Here is a 20853-nt window from a genome sequence, read left to right on the forward strand (position 1 = left end):
ACATCACACAGCCCAACCTGTTCGCTATGATCAAACAGTCCTTTAACAAAGTATGCGCACCAAGTCCTGTCCTTAAGGAACAGGGGGAATATTTTTACATACTGATCGCAGATGAAAGAAAGTCGGCCGAGGGAGAGGAGTTAGTTGGTATTACGCTGAATGTTTTCAGACTTTGTTGCAGCCTTTTCTTCATCATGGCATTCGTAGCAACAAATTGCTCGCTACTTGAGGCTTGTGAGGTAATTCTACATGCTATATCAGAAGCTATTCATCAAAGTGTTGACAAAGAGTCCAGGGTTTATAATAAGGGGAGATTTCTCTTCATATCCGTGAAGTGAAGTGACATACTGCCAAGTATAGTGACCCATACTCGGAATTCGTGCTCTGCATTTAACCCATCCAAACGTGCACACACACACAGCAGTGAACACACACACACCGTGAACACACACCCGGAGCAGTGGGCAGCCATTTATGCTGCGGCGCCCGGGGAGCAGTTGGGGGTTCGGTGCCTTACTCAAGGGCACCTCAGTCGTGGTATTGAGGGTGGAGAGAGCGCTGGACATTCACTCCCCCCACCTACAATCCCTGCCGGCCCGAGACTCGAACCCACAACCTGTGGATTACGAGTCCGACTCTCTAACCATTAGGCCACGACTTCCCCATTTGAAGTCGTGGCCTAATGGTTAGAGATTAGGCCCCCATTTCCCCAGTGTTCCCTAATGAGTCAGGGAACACTGTATACTGTACCAAAGAATAAAATAAACTGCATTGTAATTAAACGTGGAGTCCCATGATGTCTTAAACCTTCCAAAAGCCCTCTGGGTAATCGAAAATGCTTAAATGTCATCCCACATGACTGAAGTAGATGTATGACAGTATTTAACGCTAGCCAGCATTATCATCACACAGCAGGTAGTGAGGTTTCTGGAGATGTTTGCACATTTCATCATTAGGATGAAGAATTATGTTGGTATTTAAGCAGACAACAGGTTGGCAGGTGAGAGAGGAAAAAGAAAAATGGAGCAAAAAGAAATGGAGGAGATTAGCCTAGTGGATAGAGAGTTAGACTTGTAACCCGAAGGTCGTGGGTTCAAGTCTCGGATCCAGCAGGGATTGTAGGTGGGAGAGTGAATAACCAACACTCTCTCCACCCGCAATACCACAACTGAGGTGAGCAAGGCACCGAACCCCCAAATGCTCCCCGGGCGCCGCAGCATTGGCTGCCCACTGCTCCGGGTGTATGTTCACTACTTGGATGGGCTAAATGCAGAGCACAAATTCCGAGTATGGGTCTCCATACTTGGCTGTATGTCACTTTCACTTTCAATGGTACTCATCAGGCCTTACAATGAGTGGCCAAATAATGTTCTCTATGCCAGGGGTTTTCAAACATGAGCTGCCCAAGAGAGTTGAAATATATAAGATAATATGCATTGAACATGCAAAAGAAAATACAATTAGAGAAAACAGAGAAAGGCAGATTAAATTATTCATGTGTCTCTGAGTATGTGAGTGTGTATGTAATCATACTACCTGAAATAAACAGTCATGTTTGAGAGCGATACGCTGTGCATTCACAGACCATTGGTCTGTTAGGAACATTTACATTCATCTGTCTAAACAAAGAGATTAAGTGAATAAGTTTATCCAGACTCATTTCATGTGAAACTAAGACAATCGGAGCGGAGAGTGAAATATAACGGTTCGCTGATTCACTGCGGCGAGCGAGTCACAGTCAGGCTGCATTACAGAAAGCTCCAGAACTCAACAAGGGGTTGCAATGAGATTATAACTTAAATCCAATTGCTTTTCATACTTAGACAGGCATCCATAATCCTTAAATACACACGGATTTGAATTAAGATTGGTGCACCGTTCTCCACCACTTGTGGATTTTAGTGTTTCAATGGCCTAAACAGCTGCAAAATGACTACGAGCAAAGAAAATTGAAGCTCTGTATATGATTTGCACATGGCTATATAATCCATAATTAATATGAAACCTCCAGGCTAACCAGCCATGTCTTTACCATAATGAAGACTCATTTTCAGCATCCAGAGCTACTTAAGACGCATCGCAGTCGAACAAGCTTCAAATGAACTATTATTGTTTATTGTGCAAGAATGTATTGTACTTCTTTTTATACTGCTCCTTTGTGGGTTAAGTTTAAGAAAGAGAGCCTCTGTAAGCTTCAGGTTGCGTACAATGACTGTATGAGGATCCTGCTGAAAAAACCAAGATGGTGCAGTGCAAGTGATTTATTTTGTAAGGCAAAAGTACAATCATTCCCTGCTTTAATGAGAAATTTGATGTATAAATTTATTTGTCGGCTGGAAAATTCACATAATAATATTATAATGTTGTTGACAAATCCTAGGCTTACTGAAGTGCGATATCAGTGCTCTATGAGGAAGTATTGGCATAACTGTCTTTTTTTGTCTTTATTACTGTTTTGGTTTGTATTGTCTGTCTTTTGCTAATGGACCTTGAGTCTGGAAATAAAGATATTAAATTGAATGCATGCATGTCTGCAATTAAATGTTAGTCATAAAACAAATCTTAGATGTGGCAATCGATTCAACATAATGACGGAGCACAGAGTCTACCTCTGCTAAACGCAAGCCATTCATCTAGCAGGAGAGAAGAGGTTGTTTGTTACAGACCTGAAATTGTGCTTACTCTTTGAGTATCTGGATATCCTTGAATGGGATATTCTTCAGTGAGTCATTTGCATGATGCATTTTCTTCGTTCTAGCATTGCTACCTGACCGTGTGTAGTGATTGATAGCATTCATATCTATCTGTCCTTATGGCTATGCTGCCGTCTATAGTGGAGTCTGTTTAACAATATGGCACTGTTAGCATGTCAGAGTAGTCAAAAGAGGAAAGTCAGAGGTCACTGAGATGGCAGTGCGCTCTCCTGAGACATCTGTCTTGCCCTTGTGTTGACCACTAAGGGAACAAATCAGCTACTGTCCAAATGACAACAGGAGGAATTTGCTTCTGGTACTGGAGGCATTTTACATGGTCTGTCAGCTGTTTAAAAACTCAGACGAGCACTCAATGTATACATTATTATAACAATTGCCTTTCATAAACGACCCTAGCCCAGAGTGCTGCACTAGATGGAATGGAAAATGCATTTCCTGTCCTGAGCACTCTGAATGTGACAGAATGACTTAAAATTTCATTTTGTTATGGGGACCTATAAAAAAAAGAAAGGACGGTTTAGTTAGTTTATATAAACTGTATATGATTGAATTGATCTTCCTCCAATGAAAGTAGACTGTAATAGTCAGATCAGGTAGAAATATTTCCTGTGTATCAGAGTAACAACCCGTTTGTATTTAATGGGGTGATTTTTTTGGAGATTGGGTCCATCATTTTGGGCAAAAGCTTGCAATCTATTCCTCCACCCTGTCTGTTGTTCTCTTACAGCTCAGAGTTACTTGGGCTTTCTGTCTTGTTACCATTTAAACCTGAAATACTTTTTTCTTCAGTAAAAAGCTCAAACAGCCCGCAGTCAGAAACACATGGCTGTGATGTCCCACCAGAGTATCCAATCTGAGGCCTAGATAAGATTCGCTGGCCCATATTTCTCTCTCCCTTTCTTTTTTCCACCCCCTTCCTCTCTATCTGTCAATGCAGCTCAGCATAATGCATTTCCAGAGTCAAAGCATACAAGTCCTGTTTAACGCTGATATAAAGCACAGGCCCAATCCATCAGTTATGACATAATAACCTAATGCCACGGGCCAGAGCATCATGACCATTCAAACTGAGTGGGGCACAAAGAACCAAACGTCAAAGCTGTCCTTTACCATACAATGTAAATGCAAAATAAGCGGACTATTTCTTATTAAATACAAATAAACTACAATTTTGTATATACTGTATATATACAGTATATATAGTTGTAAATAACTAATAAGCTAAATTGCCTTACAATGGGGTCAATCCGATTAAACCAGCATCACTAAAGGCACAGCTTTAAAGGCACAGATGGGCCAAATGTACTGTATTCAATAAGGCTTATGTTACTTCCCTTCCTATATCCCCTATATGAACAGTAGAAAACTCTAATTGAATCTAAAGCTGGGCAATGTTTTGTGTTCTTTCAGCACACAGCCAGTGAAGGGGAGATGATTAATTAACATCGCTGAAATTCAAATCCAATAAGACTAGTTTTGCAGTGTATTTTAAAACAGTTCAGTCTGCGGCTAAATTCTCCTTACACCCTGTTTATTGCCAAACATACAATTCTCTGTATTCAGCTGCCAGGTGTGTAGTCTCTGATTTACTTATTTCAACACAACGGAGGGATACATTTCAAGAGATGACTGCATCTATATCAGTTGCACAGGACGGATGGAGGGAAAGTTATAGTCTGTTTCCTGCAATAGATACACAAAGACAGCTCTGTGGCTATGGGGAATTATTGAGATGTGGAAAGAGGACGATATTAGAGAGTTTGTGTGTGTGTGTGTGTGTGTGTGTGTGTGTGTGTGTGTGTGTGTGTGTGTAATACAGACGACAGGCTGTTCAAAAGCAGGTCATCCTGCATTCAGGCATTTTACACAATTTTGGTATTTTTTGATTACTCAATTGCACACAAAGTACAAAGTTGCCCTCTCCTTCCTTATGTTTTCTATTCAAATAAATTAAACCAAAGTCAAGTGCGCATCCCAGTTCACCTACTTATACTTACACCAATAAAGAAAGTGTAATGACCACTCTGTTGCATACATGGCCTGTCAATCAACTTGTCACATTTAATATCCTCTTATACACACTCCACATTTAATTTACAGTCAACTATTCTTACCGGACAGAAAATAGCAGCATGTTGCTCTGCCAGTTGGGGGTCCTACACGCAAAGAACTTTCCTCATGTTTTTGCAAAATAATGCATTTGAAAGTTAATGGCTCAGTATACACTACCAGTCAAAACCTTTTTGAAAAGATTTTTAATGTTTTTTTTAAAGAAGTCTCTTCTGCTCGCCAAGCCTGCATTTATTTGATCCAAAATACAGCAAAAACAGTAAAAATTTTAAATATTTTATTTAAAATACCTGTTTCTATTTGAATATATTTTAAAATGTAATTTATTCCTGTGAATTTTTAGCATCATTACTCCAGTCACATGATCTTCTTTGTGTATCTTTATAAAAGTTCACAATATTTTTGCAGATGAAATATAATATGGATCAAGTTAGATATTATTAATAACTCAATTCACTTCACCTAAAACTCTCTCTCAATCATTGTTCTAACACATCTGCCCTGTTTGAAGTTTTTCTGCTTGTGTTTGGGGTGGTGATGGCGCAGTGGATAAGAAACATGCCTTTGGTGTGAGAGACCCAGGTTCGAATCCACTGTGAGACACCAATGTGTCCCTGAGCAAGACACTTAACCTCTAGTTGCTCCAGAGGCGTGCGACCTCTGACATATATAGCAATTGTAAGTCGCTTTGGATATAAGCGTCAGCTAAATGAATAAAAATTTAAAAAATGTAAATGTTTGTAGTTCTGAACCAAATTGTCAAATTTTCCAAAGTAGGGTTGTGTGCAATATTAGCCATTAGAGTTATCTGCACTTTGAATCTGTCAAAAACAGTAGACCATCTCAGCATTTCAGGGATATTCATTTCAACATTATTTGGGATACACCAATTCTAATTTCGAATATTATTTAGGAGAACAATAATCTTGAAAAAGCCTGGAATAATGCCTATAACCACAGCGAAAGATAACTATAGATTTTGTATTGTTCATTTATTTTTTTTACATAAACATTATCCTTATCTAACATTATCAGATCCACAGCAATACACAGTATGTGTGCCTCATGTAATATGTACAATACTGTGCAAAAGTGTAGCCACTTATGAAATAATGTCATTAATTTTTTTTTAATTTCTATTAAGTTGCTATGAACTAATCAAATCAATATTTGGTGTGAGACCCTTAGCCTTTCACTGGTTTTTACACAAGGAATATTTGGTACACTAAAAACTCTTCTACTGACCTAGCAACTCTTATCAGAAGAAATAAATATTTTTCGTGAAACTTCTAGACTTGCACAGCATTGTATGTCAGAGACACTGCAGAAAACAGTGACTGCAGTACCGTTCATTCTATCCAACAAACCTGCTGTCAGACTGCATTTGCGAGTCCTAAAAATTTAAGACAGTCACTTCTTCGTAGAAACCAGTTGTTACTCTGACAACTAACTGAATTCTGTGCAAACACAACCATATTTAGCTCTCTAAAACAGGACTGACAAGCGTTTTCTGCTGTTGTGTAAAAGCAGCCTCTCTGTGTTCCAGCCCTCACCCTTCTTTGTCTGTCTCCATCTAGTTTAACACAGTCTGGGGAAACTGTACAGAGATCAGGGGTTCAAATTCACCCCTAAAGCCCGGTACACACAAAGCCGACGCTGACGAACTAGTGGCGACGAAAGCAGACTGCAGGGTCGGGGTCCAAAGTTGCCCTGACACACCAAGCCGACGCTCGACACCCAACAGTCAAGTAGCACTTCCATTCTGCACCTTTCTCACGCACTGGTTCGCCAGTTGAAAAGCCAATCAGAATGATCAGACCGACAAACTCCGACGGCGATTCAAAAAAAGCAGACGAGGACCAAATTCAGCCGACGGCGCGGAACACACTGAGAAAACTTAGTCGGCCGACGAACAAAAACTGCCTGACGGCCGACTGTCGGCTTGGTGTGTACCGGGCTTAAAGCTTTTAAACTCCCACAGATTTTGAGCAGAAAAGCTCATCATTACTGGCCGATCTCTTCTCCACAACCAAGTACCTCCAATCACACCCTCCTTTCTGCACAAACAATGCCCATAAATGAAAGCAATTCACACGCCTCAGTGCAGTATGAGATTGAGTGGGTGTTTGAGGTTGATCAATAGGGTCTGCTCCACCCCTAGCACTCACTCAGTAGTGTATATACAGGCTAACTAAACCCTGCAATCATTACATCTCTCTCCTAAACTTCAGCTCGTTTGTATCCTCTTAGCATTGTGTCCAAGCAGTACCAAATTAAAACAGTTCCAGCAAATGGAGGGAAAATGTCTCTTTAAATGTTAACTGAACCAGTGTGTTTCTTCAACTAGAAGCACTTTTAGTTTTATGGGTGAATTATAATTAAAAATAAGAAATCTAACTATGATAATTACATAAAATACACAGTATTAAATAGTCTTACAAAAAATGCTTCTTTTTGCCATTTCTACACAAATTATCTATACAAATTACACAAAATCTCTCAGCTGTGGCATCCTTTCCATCACAGCCAACAAATAAAGATAAAATTGTAATTTACCTAACAAATATCTCAGTTAAGTGCTTGTTTGAGGTGAAATATTAGGCAATAAAGAAAAAAACAGTAAAAATCACTTCTGATTCGATCTGTGATTGTCAAATTAGGCAAGTAGTGTAAAAAATATAATTTAACTGGTTATATTTAGAGTATATTTATATATAGCCATGAAACTAGATGCACGTGTTTTCACGGTATGACACTGTTGGGAATCAATTAAATAAATTTGTAAAAGTTAAAGAGATTATGTTAAGAAATACCATGGCTTGTAGTTATAGAAACCTCCAACTCTAGGGTTGCATGACGGATACTTTAGCAATAAATGGCAAATGGAAGTCTCTGGTTGTGTTCCATTAACGCTTGCAATCTGCACCGACAAACCTAATCTGCTACACTGACATAAGACACAGATGGTGAGGATAGATCCATCATCATTCCACAGCTATAACGCTCTAAACGACAGGAGAACACCAGGCTCATTTCAGCAAGATCTGAACAGAAAGACGGGTTAAACTGATCAAATAAGAGCATGATAGATTTTTGGTCAAGGTTAAAATACAAGGCCTGTGTGCTTCATACAGCTATAAAGTTAATGAAGAAAAAATGCATCACGTGTTTATGACTTAATTAGCAAAAGATGACTCATTAGTAAAACAAGCTTTGGCACTGGTTGCACACACACACTGTAGTTCAGCAATAAATAGACTAAAACAATAACTTGAGTGCTGAATGAAAAAGGGCCGAACACACTGAAACTGTACAAAATAATGGGTCAAAATAACGTCCTAGTGCCCCCAAAAACATCAATATGCACCAATATGCTGCAGAAAATGTAATTCCCCATTTTTACAGTGTAGATAGATAGCTACTCAATAGGAATTAAGGTGATCTACTTCAGAACAGCTGCATAGAAAGTAATTTCACTGTATCCTATGGCCAGTAATCTATCTGAGATGGCTTCAGGCACAGTCGCTGAGCCCGCTGAGCCCATACAGCTTCTCTAACTTTGAATACATCCCAATCTGATCGAGTGTGTAAGACTGGCTCATAGAACAGTGCATTAGCTTCTTACCCCAGAGGCTTTTCCAGATGACTGCCTGATGAACCCACTATCTCACCCAGAGTGCAGAAGGTCTGACCCAGGAAGTCCTACAGAAGGGTGGCCCGAACAAAAGAAGGCCCAGAGGAGGCGGGACAGGCACATAGGAAGTAAAGACGAGACAGCAGAGTGAGTCAGGGTGGTTCTGGGCATAAATGAATTGTACCGGTAAAGAGAAAAGTCTAGGAGTGCAAGGCAGAGACGTACGTTCAAATCGGAGGGCTTCCAGTAGGGAGGTAACGCCGCAAATATAACAATAACAACAGAGCATATCATGTAACCAAAAAGACAAAAAAAAACAAAAAAAACAAAAAAAAAACGAATTGAAGAAGTCAGGCCGAAGAGGATAGAAGAGAAAAAAAAGAGAGTTAGAGAATAGTGAGAAAGGATCTTGGAGAAGAGAGAAAGGGAAAAACACCCACGATGATCACTGATTGCAAAAGAAAGCGAGAAAACCAAACCATAAATCTGAATTTCTATGAAAAATGAAAATGAACAGACAGACACACACGCACAAAACATTCGGGTGGTTCTATACAAAATCATAATTCATAATTTGCCCCAACTGAGAGTTGTTTATTTTCACACTGTCTGCTTAGTTTTGGTACCTGTTTTATTGAATATAATTATGGAAATCAAGTATGATGCAACCTATTATTTTATAGCACTTATATAACTTTCTATATAAAATTATTTCATTTATATATTTGATATTTCATTAATTGCACCAAGCAAATGTCTAATTTGCATACAAAGAAAGACAATGACTGTTTTTAAACTGAAAATGTGGTGCAAGTGTTTAGTGAAAACATCTCTCAATATCTTGTCATTATATATTTTTAGCTTGCCTTTCATCAGTTTAATAGGGAACAAATTGTCTGTATTTCCAAAATATTCAAGCACACTACAGGATACATTCAGACCCTTCAGAAGTCAAAGAGAGTTTAACTTCACTTCTTCAGTTTTGCACAGCTTTGATAATGATACAAAATGTCATTTTTCAGTCATTTCAGATTGCATAAAACCAACCGCACAATGAAGAGCATGCATGTCAAAATTGCAATTGCCAATGAACACAAAGAACTTTGATTTACATCCAAGCAAACACACATGCACATATAAACAAAAAACATATACAAAGTGCTTCTATACACTCACGTGTTTGGCCAGATCAGGACTTTTTGAGTCAATGTCATATCTGAAATCCAACAAAACAGCTTCAGTTGGTATTGTTATTTGATGGCATGTTCCATTTTCTCTTGAATAACAGCTTAATTTGCTCAACCATCCTCACATTATTTGATCTGGAATTCCTATGAACTAAATCATCCATAAAGCTAATATTTTGATTTCTTGTACAGAACATTTCTTTAAGTCAGCATGGAATGAAAATTCCGCCTATTAACATCTATTTTCTAAAACCATGTCATAGATATTGAGAACAATTTATCTGTGCATGTTTCATTTAAAAATAAAATGACCTTGTAATATTTAATCAAAATGTCTTGGCTGCATGACACAATATCAGAAGAAAAGGTGTCACTCCTTCAGATGCATTGTGTGATGCATTGTCTTTAAATATCAAAACTTTAATTTGCATCTGGTTGTTGCCATAATTCTGTCCAAACAATAGAATATACTGTTATTTTAGATATTTCGCTATAATGAAAAAAAGATACATTTCCCTTTAAATCAGATCCCCCTTAGTGTGCATTTAAATTCTTGATGCTGTTAAAATTTGAGTGGAAGTGCTGTTCTGGGGCACAGCTGGTTGGCTCTGTGAATATTTGCATTGGTATAAGCAGGAATTCGCATAATCGTGGAAGGTTTCTCGCTGACAGCATTCTGAACTCTCCAATTAAGTCCAGCCTGCAGTGCAGCAGGCCTTTTTCTACTCAGCAGAGCCCATTTAAGAAGGTGAATGAGAACGAGATGGACAGTTGGGCGCGGGACGGGAAGAACACGTTGTAAATCATCTGGGATCCCGCGTCACACATTTGCGTTTGAACGGCTGCGTGAAGATTGAGGATAAAACTCATCTAAAATATTTATCACCCTTTCACTGATCCAGCCCCTTACACATGACAGTCAAGAGAGAGGCAGCATCAATAATTACCAAGGAGGACGTGCTGGAAGAGAGGGAGACAAACAGAGCAAGAGCAGAAAGACCAGAGTGGGACAGCTCATCGCAGAGCGAGGCAGATTCCTGTGTCAGCATCAAAGGGAATAACTCACATGTCAAAGCGCAGATTCTGCTTCTCCTCGAAGAAATAGTCCAGGATGTACTTTCTCACAAAGTCTGGGTTCAGGGTGTTGTCGATGACTTCAGTTCTCCCAAACTACACAAAAAGAGAGAGAGAACAACTACATGGGAATGAAAAAGTTGACACTGTGCAGCCACAGACAAATCTACATCTCTGTTCAGTCCATTAACTCCCCTGTTCCTGTGACTCTGCAGCCTTAGGAAAAACTAGGACAGCAAGAGGTGATTTTTTGAGAGGTGAAGTATCTCTTCTACTGATGAACAACAGAAACCCCTGCTCAGAATCAATAATGCGTACATATGTGTGGCACATACATGTGTGTGAGTGTTTGCATGCAAATTAACTAATAAATATTCAGGAATATTCATGAGTTCTGAGCTCATGTTTGGGATGCCACTTTAATGACAGTCTATTCATCCACCAGAACAAATTCAGTAAAGTGATTTCTATGTTAATGTACAAATAACACTTTGGCTTCAGCTCTCTATGCTATATCAGAATTACTGTGCAACCATAAACATTGACATTTCAATACATTCCTTGAGTAACATCCTCTGAAAATGCAAAAGGCCTTCGATCCACTAATGATCCTCCTCTTCGTTTTCTACTGTCTCTGTAAGGATGTGTGGATGCTGCCTTGCTGGTATTATGTAAAAAACGTAAATCAGAGTTTGGAATTACAGAGGTGTGGGTGAACATTTTAGAATCTTCTGCCAATGGACAGGAAATTGAAGAAGGAAAAGAAAACAAGAAGAATGAGAGGAGAGGAGAGGAGAGGAGAGGAGAGGAGAGGAGAGGAGAGGAGAGGAGAGGAGAGGAGAGGAGAGGAGAGGAGAGGAGAGGAGAGGAGAGGAGAGGAGAAGCCTGTCGTCTTTCACTGTATTCTTGAAGCATGCTCTGCAGTCGGTTCCCTCAGCTAATTGTGTTTCCCATGAATAATTAAACAAGATGAAGCAGATGAGAAATGCATAAATAAATGAATCACCAGAAGGATGTTACAACACCCTGGCCGTGCAGAAATGAAGGAGATGGTGATTTAAAAATACAGTAAAGACCATCCCACAGTGCTCTTGTTAATGATAAAGACAGACATTGTATCATCACAGACTGACTACCTCACAAACATTCAGTGTAATATATGCTTACAGCCTGAGGCATGTCTGATGTTCTCAGCAGTAGTTTAGAGATGCATGAACTTTAATATTAAAAGACTATTTCCAAATCATGTAGCCTGAACCACAAATAACACTCTTAAATCTGTAAAAATTTGAATTAATTTATATTTCAAGCCCATAAACATTGATAATTACACAGGCTAGGAATGACTGAACCTTTTCAAGAAAAGCTCTGTGATAGAAGAGATAGAAGTCTTTAGGATTCATAACATAATGCTTTATGCTTTGCTAATACCACCTCACAGTCTGACTTTACATCTGCTATAAATCATTCTGTTAACCTGCAGCTGCACATAAAGCTTTTCATATGGCACATTATACTGCAAGTATTGCACTGGTTTCCAACCTTTGGACAGGTAATCCCATCGGAGAGAGGAGATGCAAAAAAAAACATTCAACTTAAATCTCCAAACTGCTTTTGAAAAAGCTTTACCTCCCATTGAGTGTTAAAGAGGTAGTCAAGGCACGGTGAAAAACAGGTGAAACCTGTTGTTCAGACCACTGCTGTGCAAGACAAACTCTACAGGAGCATTACCACAAGGTCACACTCAGAAAATAAGAGAAAGATAAAACACAACATGTCTGATTTGGGGTGGCTAACATTTGTAAACAGCAATGATGAGACTAGAGTGTGAAATCATAACAGGTACATAAATAAAGTTTAAGCTAATTATGATGCACAGAAAAGAAAAAAAGATTGCAAGTAGGATAAACAAACTGACTGCGATTAAAAACCCTTCAAGATCTAAGTGAAAATGATTATCATGTGTTCTGACTATCAATAGTTAATAATATTACAAAGGAAAGAAATCTCAAGTTCTCAAGTCACAGATAAGATATTTGGGATTTCGAGAAGTTTTTCATGAAGAGCTTTAGATTTTATGTTAAGGCCCATTCACACCACGGACAACTATGTCAGCATCCAGATTAAGGAAGATAACTATGATTATAACATTTTAATATTTGTTCTAATTCCATAAGAATTGGGAAGTACGCAGCATAGCAATAACAATACCGACCCAAAAAACTGGAGTGATATTCAAAATATTTTTTTCCAGCTAATGCCTGATAAAAACATTGACAGTGAATTACAATCCATCCACTTTTAAATGCTTGAGCATTTAATGAGGCATGCAACATTACTGCAGAGCGAGTTTAAAATAAGGGTTATCAATTACCATCATTAAAGTTATTGTTCTTGGTGTGAATAGGTCTTTAGATTTGAAATATTTACAACTGCAAATCATGTTAATCTATCTTAAAGATATTGTACATTATTTTTTTATTGGAATGACACTATTCCTATTAGTTGGATTTTTTTGTTTAGCCAAGCAAAACACATTGATGCATTTTCCGCCTGTCCATCAATCCATCCAATCATAGGCAGCTCATATATGGGAAGCAGGAAACTGAGAGCATGGTAGCTGAAGCATTATCATTCATGTTCAACACCATATTCAGATTCATAAAAGACAACATTTACACATCCTCATGTTGTTCCAAACCTGAATTAATTTATTTCTTCTTTTCAGCATAAAAAATATATTTGGAATAATGTTAGTAACCAAACAATTTTGGCTGATATTTACTTACACAGTACAGAGAAACATTTCAACATTTCATATTCTCTTTTATGTTTCACAGAAGAAAGCAAGTCATTCAGGTTTCTTGGAATGACAAATGGTTAAATTATTAATATTATTATTATTACAATTTAGCTCAAAGCATTAAGCTACTCTATAGACTGTGTTACAGCAATTTTACTATACATTCAAGACAACGCTATTATCCACGGTAAGATCACTCTAAATGCATAAAATTCAGGTGGTTAGATGTGTAAACAATTTAATATAGAAAAACATGTATGAAAACAAGAATGTGAGATACAGTAGCCAAACCATGGACTCAATCAATCAGTCAAAGTAAGGCGCTTATGCTATGTTAGTAACAAAGAAACAGACACACATACTCCCAAATCTCCTGCTGAGACAGAAAAACGCACAAAGAAAACGCCATCCTTATCAATCCCTTACAGCTTGACTGCCTCTTTCCACAGCGGTTGGTATTATACCCAAACAAGAGGCATCTTACATGGGCAGAGGAAGAAAGAGTCGACGCAGCTAATCAGAGTTAGCAACCTGCTCAGTGTTATGTAAGCTCTCATCTTTCATCGTAGGAGAAAGGTGTTCCATCAAAACCGTCTGTGAAGAAGGAAAATTGACACCGGTACCAGTTTTATTTTGGGTCAGAAAGTTGTTACGGCTCCTCATGCGCACATCCTGACATTTACGACCACTTTGACACATTCACATCATCCTCGAGAACACCTGCTAGAACAACTGTCACCCACTAATAAGGGATTCAATTAAAAGGGTCTGAAACACATACCAAGACTTGCAAAAGAGAATCTCAATGCGATTTTTCGCTAGCTCAGTGATGGATATGATAGCCTGAGGATGTCCGATTTTTAGCTGATTGCAATGACCTGCCAAATCCAAGGGCCGGGTCCTCCAGCTCAATGCAATTTAAGTGTGAAAATCACGTTTAGTGAGCTGGGAAGCATTACAAATGCATTGGCCTGTAACTTTAAAGCCAGATCGACTTTAATGCTAATCGCTAACGGAAAGTGTACAATCATCTTAACAGTCAATCACTCTGGGCCATGGGGACAGATTCATGAATATTCAACATGAGAATCAATGGGCAGTGATGGGCACCTGAGGGCTGCGGAGAGACTGAAGGGGGCAGAGAGACAGAGAGGATATGCAGAGCTGATTAAGGCAAATGAGGGAGTCTCTGTCAGAGCTGATTGTAGGTTTGTTCCTGAACGTGTACACTCACCTCACGCCACTGCTTAGACTCCACTCCCTGAGTGTACAGAACACACACTGAGAAGATGAGAGAGAGAGAGAGAGAGAGAGAGAGAGAGAAATCAGCATCTATTTCATTTTTAAGAAAAAGCTTTTATGTTACAGTGACTGTAGATGCGTCTCTGAAGAACAGCTGAACAATGAGAAGCTTAGTAGCCCACAGAAAAGAAACGTCACAAACGAGGTCTTTTGTTAATGTCTCGATTTTTCTTGTAGACAATAACGAATTTCCTATAATTTGTGTTTATTAATTTCATTGTAGGCTTTCATTTATTAAGCTTTCATTTATATATTTCATTTATTCATTTATTATATATTTTGCAATTACAAACAATTACATTACTACTATACAATAAAAAAAAATTTTTTTTACAATATAATAAATAAATGTGGCACACAAAATGGAATGAAAGAAAAACAGACACTCTCATTCACCATTTAATTAACTGTGTGAAAAATTAACTGACTGACACATTATTCTGCCCAACATCTCCTTTTGAAAGACATGTGGATATGGAACAAAAAAAAGTGATAACACTATTTATTTTTAGGTGAACTATTTTATTCACAACATTATCTTTAAAAAAAACATTACCTCTAAAAAATTCATTTTGAATACCTTGCATTTACCAGTAAAGAGATTTAACATCTTCAAAGTGAGGAGCTGCTTAGAAATTATAACTGAAAGCGACACTGACAATTTAGTACTGTGAAGCTGCTAGTTAAAAACAAGTGCAATGTAAAAAAAATAAAAAATACATGACTGGACTTTACTGGAGTGGCAAATTGCAGAGCTCGTGCAAACATCTACATCATTATGATAAGATGCTTTCTTAACTGCTGTTTTCTCACTGCTGTAATTTTTGTTGTGCTTGTTTTGTTACTGAGAGGGAAATGCTGCACATATTTATCTGAACACAACTCTCAGCAGTCTGGACAGCTTCGGGATGTTTGTAACAGTAAAGCATGGCTTACATATATTAAAACTTTTTTTTACCTCTAAACGAATAATGGAAAATAAATTCAATGTGAGTATTTTAGAGCCAAAAGTGCTCACTTGCTTTGTGATTCACCATAAGGTTAAAGCGTCAATATCTATCTACTGTTTTTTTTTTTATTGGGCCAAGGGTACATGCAAAAATGTTTGAAAGGAAAATAAAAAGGTTCTTTTCCAAGCTAATAGTTTTACACATACAACATTTTGTAGCATGAGGGTTAAATGAAGATTAACAGAATTCTAATAATTGAATTATATTAATGCTAAACATTAAGTTTCCTTGATGAAAAAGCAACGTCTTCGCAATAAATGTTCTTCTTGCAAAGATTAGTATGCAAAGGTGGCCAGACTATTTGACCCATTGCTCTCTATTTCATAATCTCATATCTTCAGCAGGAGATTTACTGTACACAGGTCTAAATGTCCACATGACTCATGAAGCATTTGTATTCAGGGGGCTGAGTTCATGTTCTGCATATATTAAGCACTTCTGCATTTCTGTTGCATTGCTGTCACATTGTGATGCAAATTCTATGCATGTGTTTTAGGCAACTTGGAGAAATAGCAGAGCAGACAAATTGCAGGCAAAGTGTGGAAAGTAGAAGAAAGTCGAAGAGGTGTGTGGAAGAGACCGAACCTGAGAACAACATGTCAGTGGGGTATGAAGCCTGGAGACTGAGTTTTTGAATGTGTATGAAAAAGAGTTTTTAAAATGATTTTAGGTTCAAAAACAAGTGCTTCAGCAATGAAAAAAAGAGAAGTACTTACAAGGATCAGACTTGGAGAACGTGTCCCGATCTAACAGGTTTCTGGGGAAACAGGAAGAAAAAGAGAATCAATTAAGGGCTATTAAAGTAGGTCACTTCGGTCAAACAGTTCAGGCATAAAATGATACAAAGGCCTCACAAATCAAACCTAATGGAGCTCTCATTTACATGTTATTTCAGAAACCATCCATTGCCTTCCATTAGCAGCCACAAAAACATCTCTTGACATTACATTTTTTTGTCATTTTCTCTGTGTTTTGAAGCAAGATACACTTTCATCATTATTCTCTAGCCACTCCAAAAATTCAGTGATCCATTCGAAAGCATAAGGAGCAGCATATGGCTACAAAAACATTAGCAGGGCACTAACACAAAATAGAAGAATCTCTACCATCAATGCTTCATAAAACATATACATCACATACAAAAATTATGCAGATGCTGGAAACACAGCTTTAGCATGCTGATTTTTACTGCACAAAATCATGAATTCGGTTTGGGCAAACAAGCTGTAAGAGTTAATGATTTTGGAGCATGGCTTTTATAGAAGTCTTGTGGTTGGGCCTTTCTAGGGGATTTATTTCAGAGGTACCACTTAGATTCCAGGTAGGGGTCCATCTTGAACTGGAAAGTTAGTCTGATCATCTCCAATGTCTACTTGATTAATGAACCTGGGTTCAAAAGGGAGCTGAAATGACAGATTCTCAGTGCGCCCCTGTGATTTCATTTAACTGCTCATTGGAGACCTCTGAATTAAACAGTCTGCTACATGACTACATGACAAGACATGATTCAAAACATAAAGACACTATCTTTACATTTATTACATGATAACATAAAAATCACATACAATTTATGGTCAAAAACTGTATCTTTGGCAGAATTTAACAGTTCTGCATCCCATTCAGAGCTGGCATCTATTTAATTGCCATGAACTAGATTGTTGAATCGGAGCAGATTGATTCAGAAAGTGATTCTGGCATGTAGTTTCAATAAACTCTCTGAGAGTCTGAAACCACTATGAATAGATCATTGTTCACCTAGAAAATTGAGAAGGGCTCAATGAAAACAATCAAAAATAACTTTGATTTGATTCGACAGGCTTGAAAAATATCTCATTTCTGTCACAATATCAATGTCAGAGCAGCTGGCTTTTAATTAAATTTTATGTGTGGCTCTGGAGTCTGGACTGTATAATGGCTGTTTGAAAATGCAGAAACTGTTCTCTAACACCGATGAGTGTCAGCTACACATTGTTAATGCGTGCTGTCGTATCAAACAGACACAGACAGAAAAAAACAGTCACTTCTCCTATTAAACATTCCTGGAATTGAATACATTTTACATTAGTCTCGCCGGTTTAATATAGACCCTTGAGAACCCAAAAACCAAAAAGCTCCTTTATAGGGACAGAAGCTGTCGCTTTAATGCAAGAAACAAACATTTCATAAAAACTAGATAAACTCACATTAAAAAATTTTTTTTTTTATTTTTTTTTTGTTCTGTCTGTATTTTAAAAGGGCATGTAATAAATTATACAGACCTTGGAAAGTTTGAAAATCTGAAAATTTGCAGTACTAAGAGCGAATCAACTAGTGACCTACTGTTAAAACTGTTGAAATAAAGGCTTCTGGAGAGCTATTACGCTATAGTGTTAAAAATGGGCATAACTGTCTGAACGTATAGAGACTCTGACAGATCTCTGATGTTAAAACACAGACCGTAAGTTCAAATTAACTCCTCTGGGCTTTGAGGCACGACTACATCTTAAGAGGAAACCTAGAACACTGCAGTTTAAATGTGAGAAGTGTGTAAGATAGGTTTAAATTTAGCCATAAAAGACAAGACATTAATCATACATTTACACATAAATCATTAATCAATTAATCAATGTCATGCTTTCTTTCAGAGGTCTACATATATATATATATATATATATATATATGTATATAATATACACACACACACATATAATACATATGCTGTTATTTGACTTTCAAGATATAGGCAACCGTTAAAGCATTCTTCAAAACAAAAAATGGTTGAATGAGGACGTAAGATCTAGGCAGTGTCATCTCAGAAATTAAAGGGGTGGTTGATTGTGATTTCACTTTAACGTTAGTTAGTGTGTAATGTTGCAGTTTGAGCATAAACAATATCTGCAAAGTTACAAACCCTACCCCCGGGAACACGCAGCAAAGAGGTCAAGGCCATAGAGAAGAGGAAGAAATTTAAGAAAAACTAGGGGTGCACGTAAAAATCTATTCATATATGAATCGCAATTCTGACTTCTAACGATTTTAATGGATTAACAAGTTTCAAAATCATGTTTTAAAGCAGCAGTTCTTAATACTGTTCCTCGCATCCCCCAGCTCTGCTCACGCTCTGCACCTCTCTCTCTCTCATTCAGATCGTCAGATCACCTCCAACCATAGACTGTAAAAAAGATGGATGACGCGTCTCCACTTCCTTCCACTATAGAAAAGTGAAGCCAAAGCATCTCATTATGGCCGTTGCCATCTTGAGTAAATGACGTCATTTGGAGCCAGAATCTGCGCTGTAGTGTCGTGCACCAGAGGGAATCCCAACACACTGGAGCAGCTAACCAATCTGAGCCCATCACGTATTTCTGAAGGAGAGGCTTCATAAAACCAGGAAATAATTGGGGCATTTATCAGAGAAGGGACAGAGCATGTAGAATATAGGTAAATTATGTGAAAAATAATAAAAAAACGAAGCATGAACACATGTTTGACTGCACTCCATAAACACAAAGGGGAAGTCGTGGCCTAATGGTTAGAGATTCGGACTCGTAATCGAAAGGTTGCGAGTTCGAGTCCCCGGCCGGCAGGAATTGTAGGTGGGGGGAGGGAATGTCCAGCGCTTTCTCCACCCTCAATACCACGACTGAGGTGCCCTTGAGCAAGGCACCGAACCCCCAACTGCTCCCCGGGCGCTGCAGCATGGCTGCCCACTGCTCCGGTGTGTGTGTGTGTGTGTGTGTGTGTGTGTGTGTGCATTTGTTCACTACTCACTGCTGTGTGTGTGCACTTGGATGGGTTAAACGCAGAGCACCAATTTCGAGTATGGGTCACCATACTTGACAATACGTCACGACTTTTACTTTACTTTTACAATCAAGCCTAGAAAAAAAAACAGTCAACCCCCCCTTTAAAGGGGTCATCGGATGCCCGTTTTCCACAAGTTCATATGATTCTTTAGGGCCTTAATGAAAAGTCTATAACATACTTTGGTTCAAATTTCAATATATTCTACTTGTGCAGCAGCAGTATGTCTTAAATACTCACAGCACTGTATTGGCATATGTATTGGCAGTAGCAAGTTAACCAACAGCAGCAATTCAGTATCTATTCCACCAAGACCAAATGCAATGTCATATCCATCACCATGCTAAACCGCAACACAAGGATGCACTATTTTCATTCAAATCAAAGTGTAAATAACGTAGAATAGTGCATCCTTGTGTTGCGGCTGATACAGAAGTTTACGTCCAGTGGATAATCTCCAAAATGGCACTACGGTGACACGGAGAGACAGAGAGGAGACGAGTTGTTGGAAAAAAGTCATTATTTTTATTTTCTTTGTGTGCAAAAAGTATTTTTGTCACATCATAAAATTCAGATTGAACCACTGATGGCAGATGGACTATCCTGATGATGCTTTTCATACTTTTCTGTGCCTTGACAGTGGTAATTACTTGGCAGTCACGAGCCTCCCGGTTTTCATCTAAAATATCTTAAATTGTGTTCCGAAGACGAACAAAGCTTTTACGGGTTTGGAACGACATGAGGGTAAGTGATTAATGACAAAATTTTCATTTTGGGGTGGAGTAACTCTTTAAACTTTTGATGAATTCAAATCATTAAAAAAAACAACAGTAGAAGTCACGGCTATGTTTAATAGTGAAAGTAAGAACATTTCCACATGCACAATGTGAAGGGAACTCAAGGGATTGGGATTAAACAGCTGTGTAGCCTTAAGAAAACCACTTATCAGTGAGGCTAATCGGAAAAAAAGGCTTCAATTTGCTAGGGAGCATAAATATTGGCCTTTGGAGCAATGGAAGAAGGTCATGTGGTCTGATGAGTCCAGATTTACCCTGTTCCAGAGTGATGGGTGCATCATGGGTAAGAAGAGAGGCGGATGAAGTGATGCATACATCATGCATAGTGACTACTTTCCCATCATCAATGCTTGATCTTGGCGAAAAATTAATGCAACTCTGGATGGGAATAAATGTTGTGGCATTGCAGAAGCTTATCGAAACGATGCCACGGCGAATGCGCGCCTAAAGGCGGTCCAACAAAATATTAGAGTGTGTGA

The 20853-nt window shown here is 38.3% G+C and overlaps 1 protein-coding gene across 1 annotated transcript in view; it reads right to left on the reverse strand.

Annotated features, from left to right (window-relative positions):
- LOC306848810 (copine-8-like) overlaps positions 1-20853 on the reverse strand; it is a gene marked incomplete at both ends in the record, with an annotated part of 76221 nt that overhangs the window by 41743 nt on the left and 13625 nt on the right. The window contains 6 exons of the mRNA XM_079383570.1: positions 8410-8486; positions 8644-8658; positions 9595-9634; positions 10672-10775; positions 14717-14763; positions 16511-16551. Of these exons, the coding sequence (XP_079239696.1) occupies positions 8410-8486; positions 8644-8658; positions 9595-9634; positions 10672-10775; positions 14717-14763; positions 16511-16551 (324 nt within the window). The remainder of the gene's footprint in view (positions 1-8409; positions 8487-8643; positions 8659-9594; positions 9635-10671; positions 10776-14716; positions 14764-16510; positions 16552-20853) is intronic.

Source organism: Barbus barbus (assembly GCF_936440315.1).
Source record: "Barbus barbus genome assembly, chromosome: 28".
Taxonomy (NCBI): domain Eukaryota; kingdom Metazoa; phylum Chordata; class Actinopteri; order Cypriniformes; family Cyprinidae; genus Barbus; species Barbus barbus.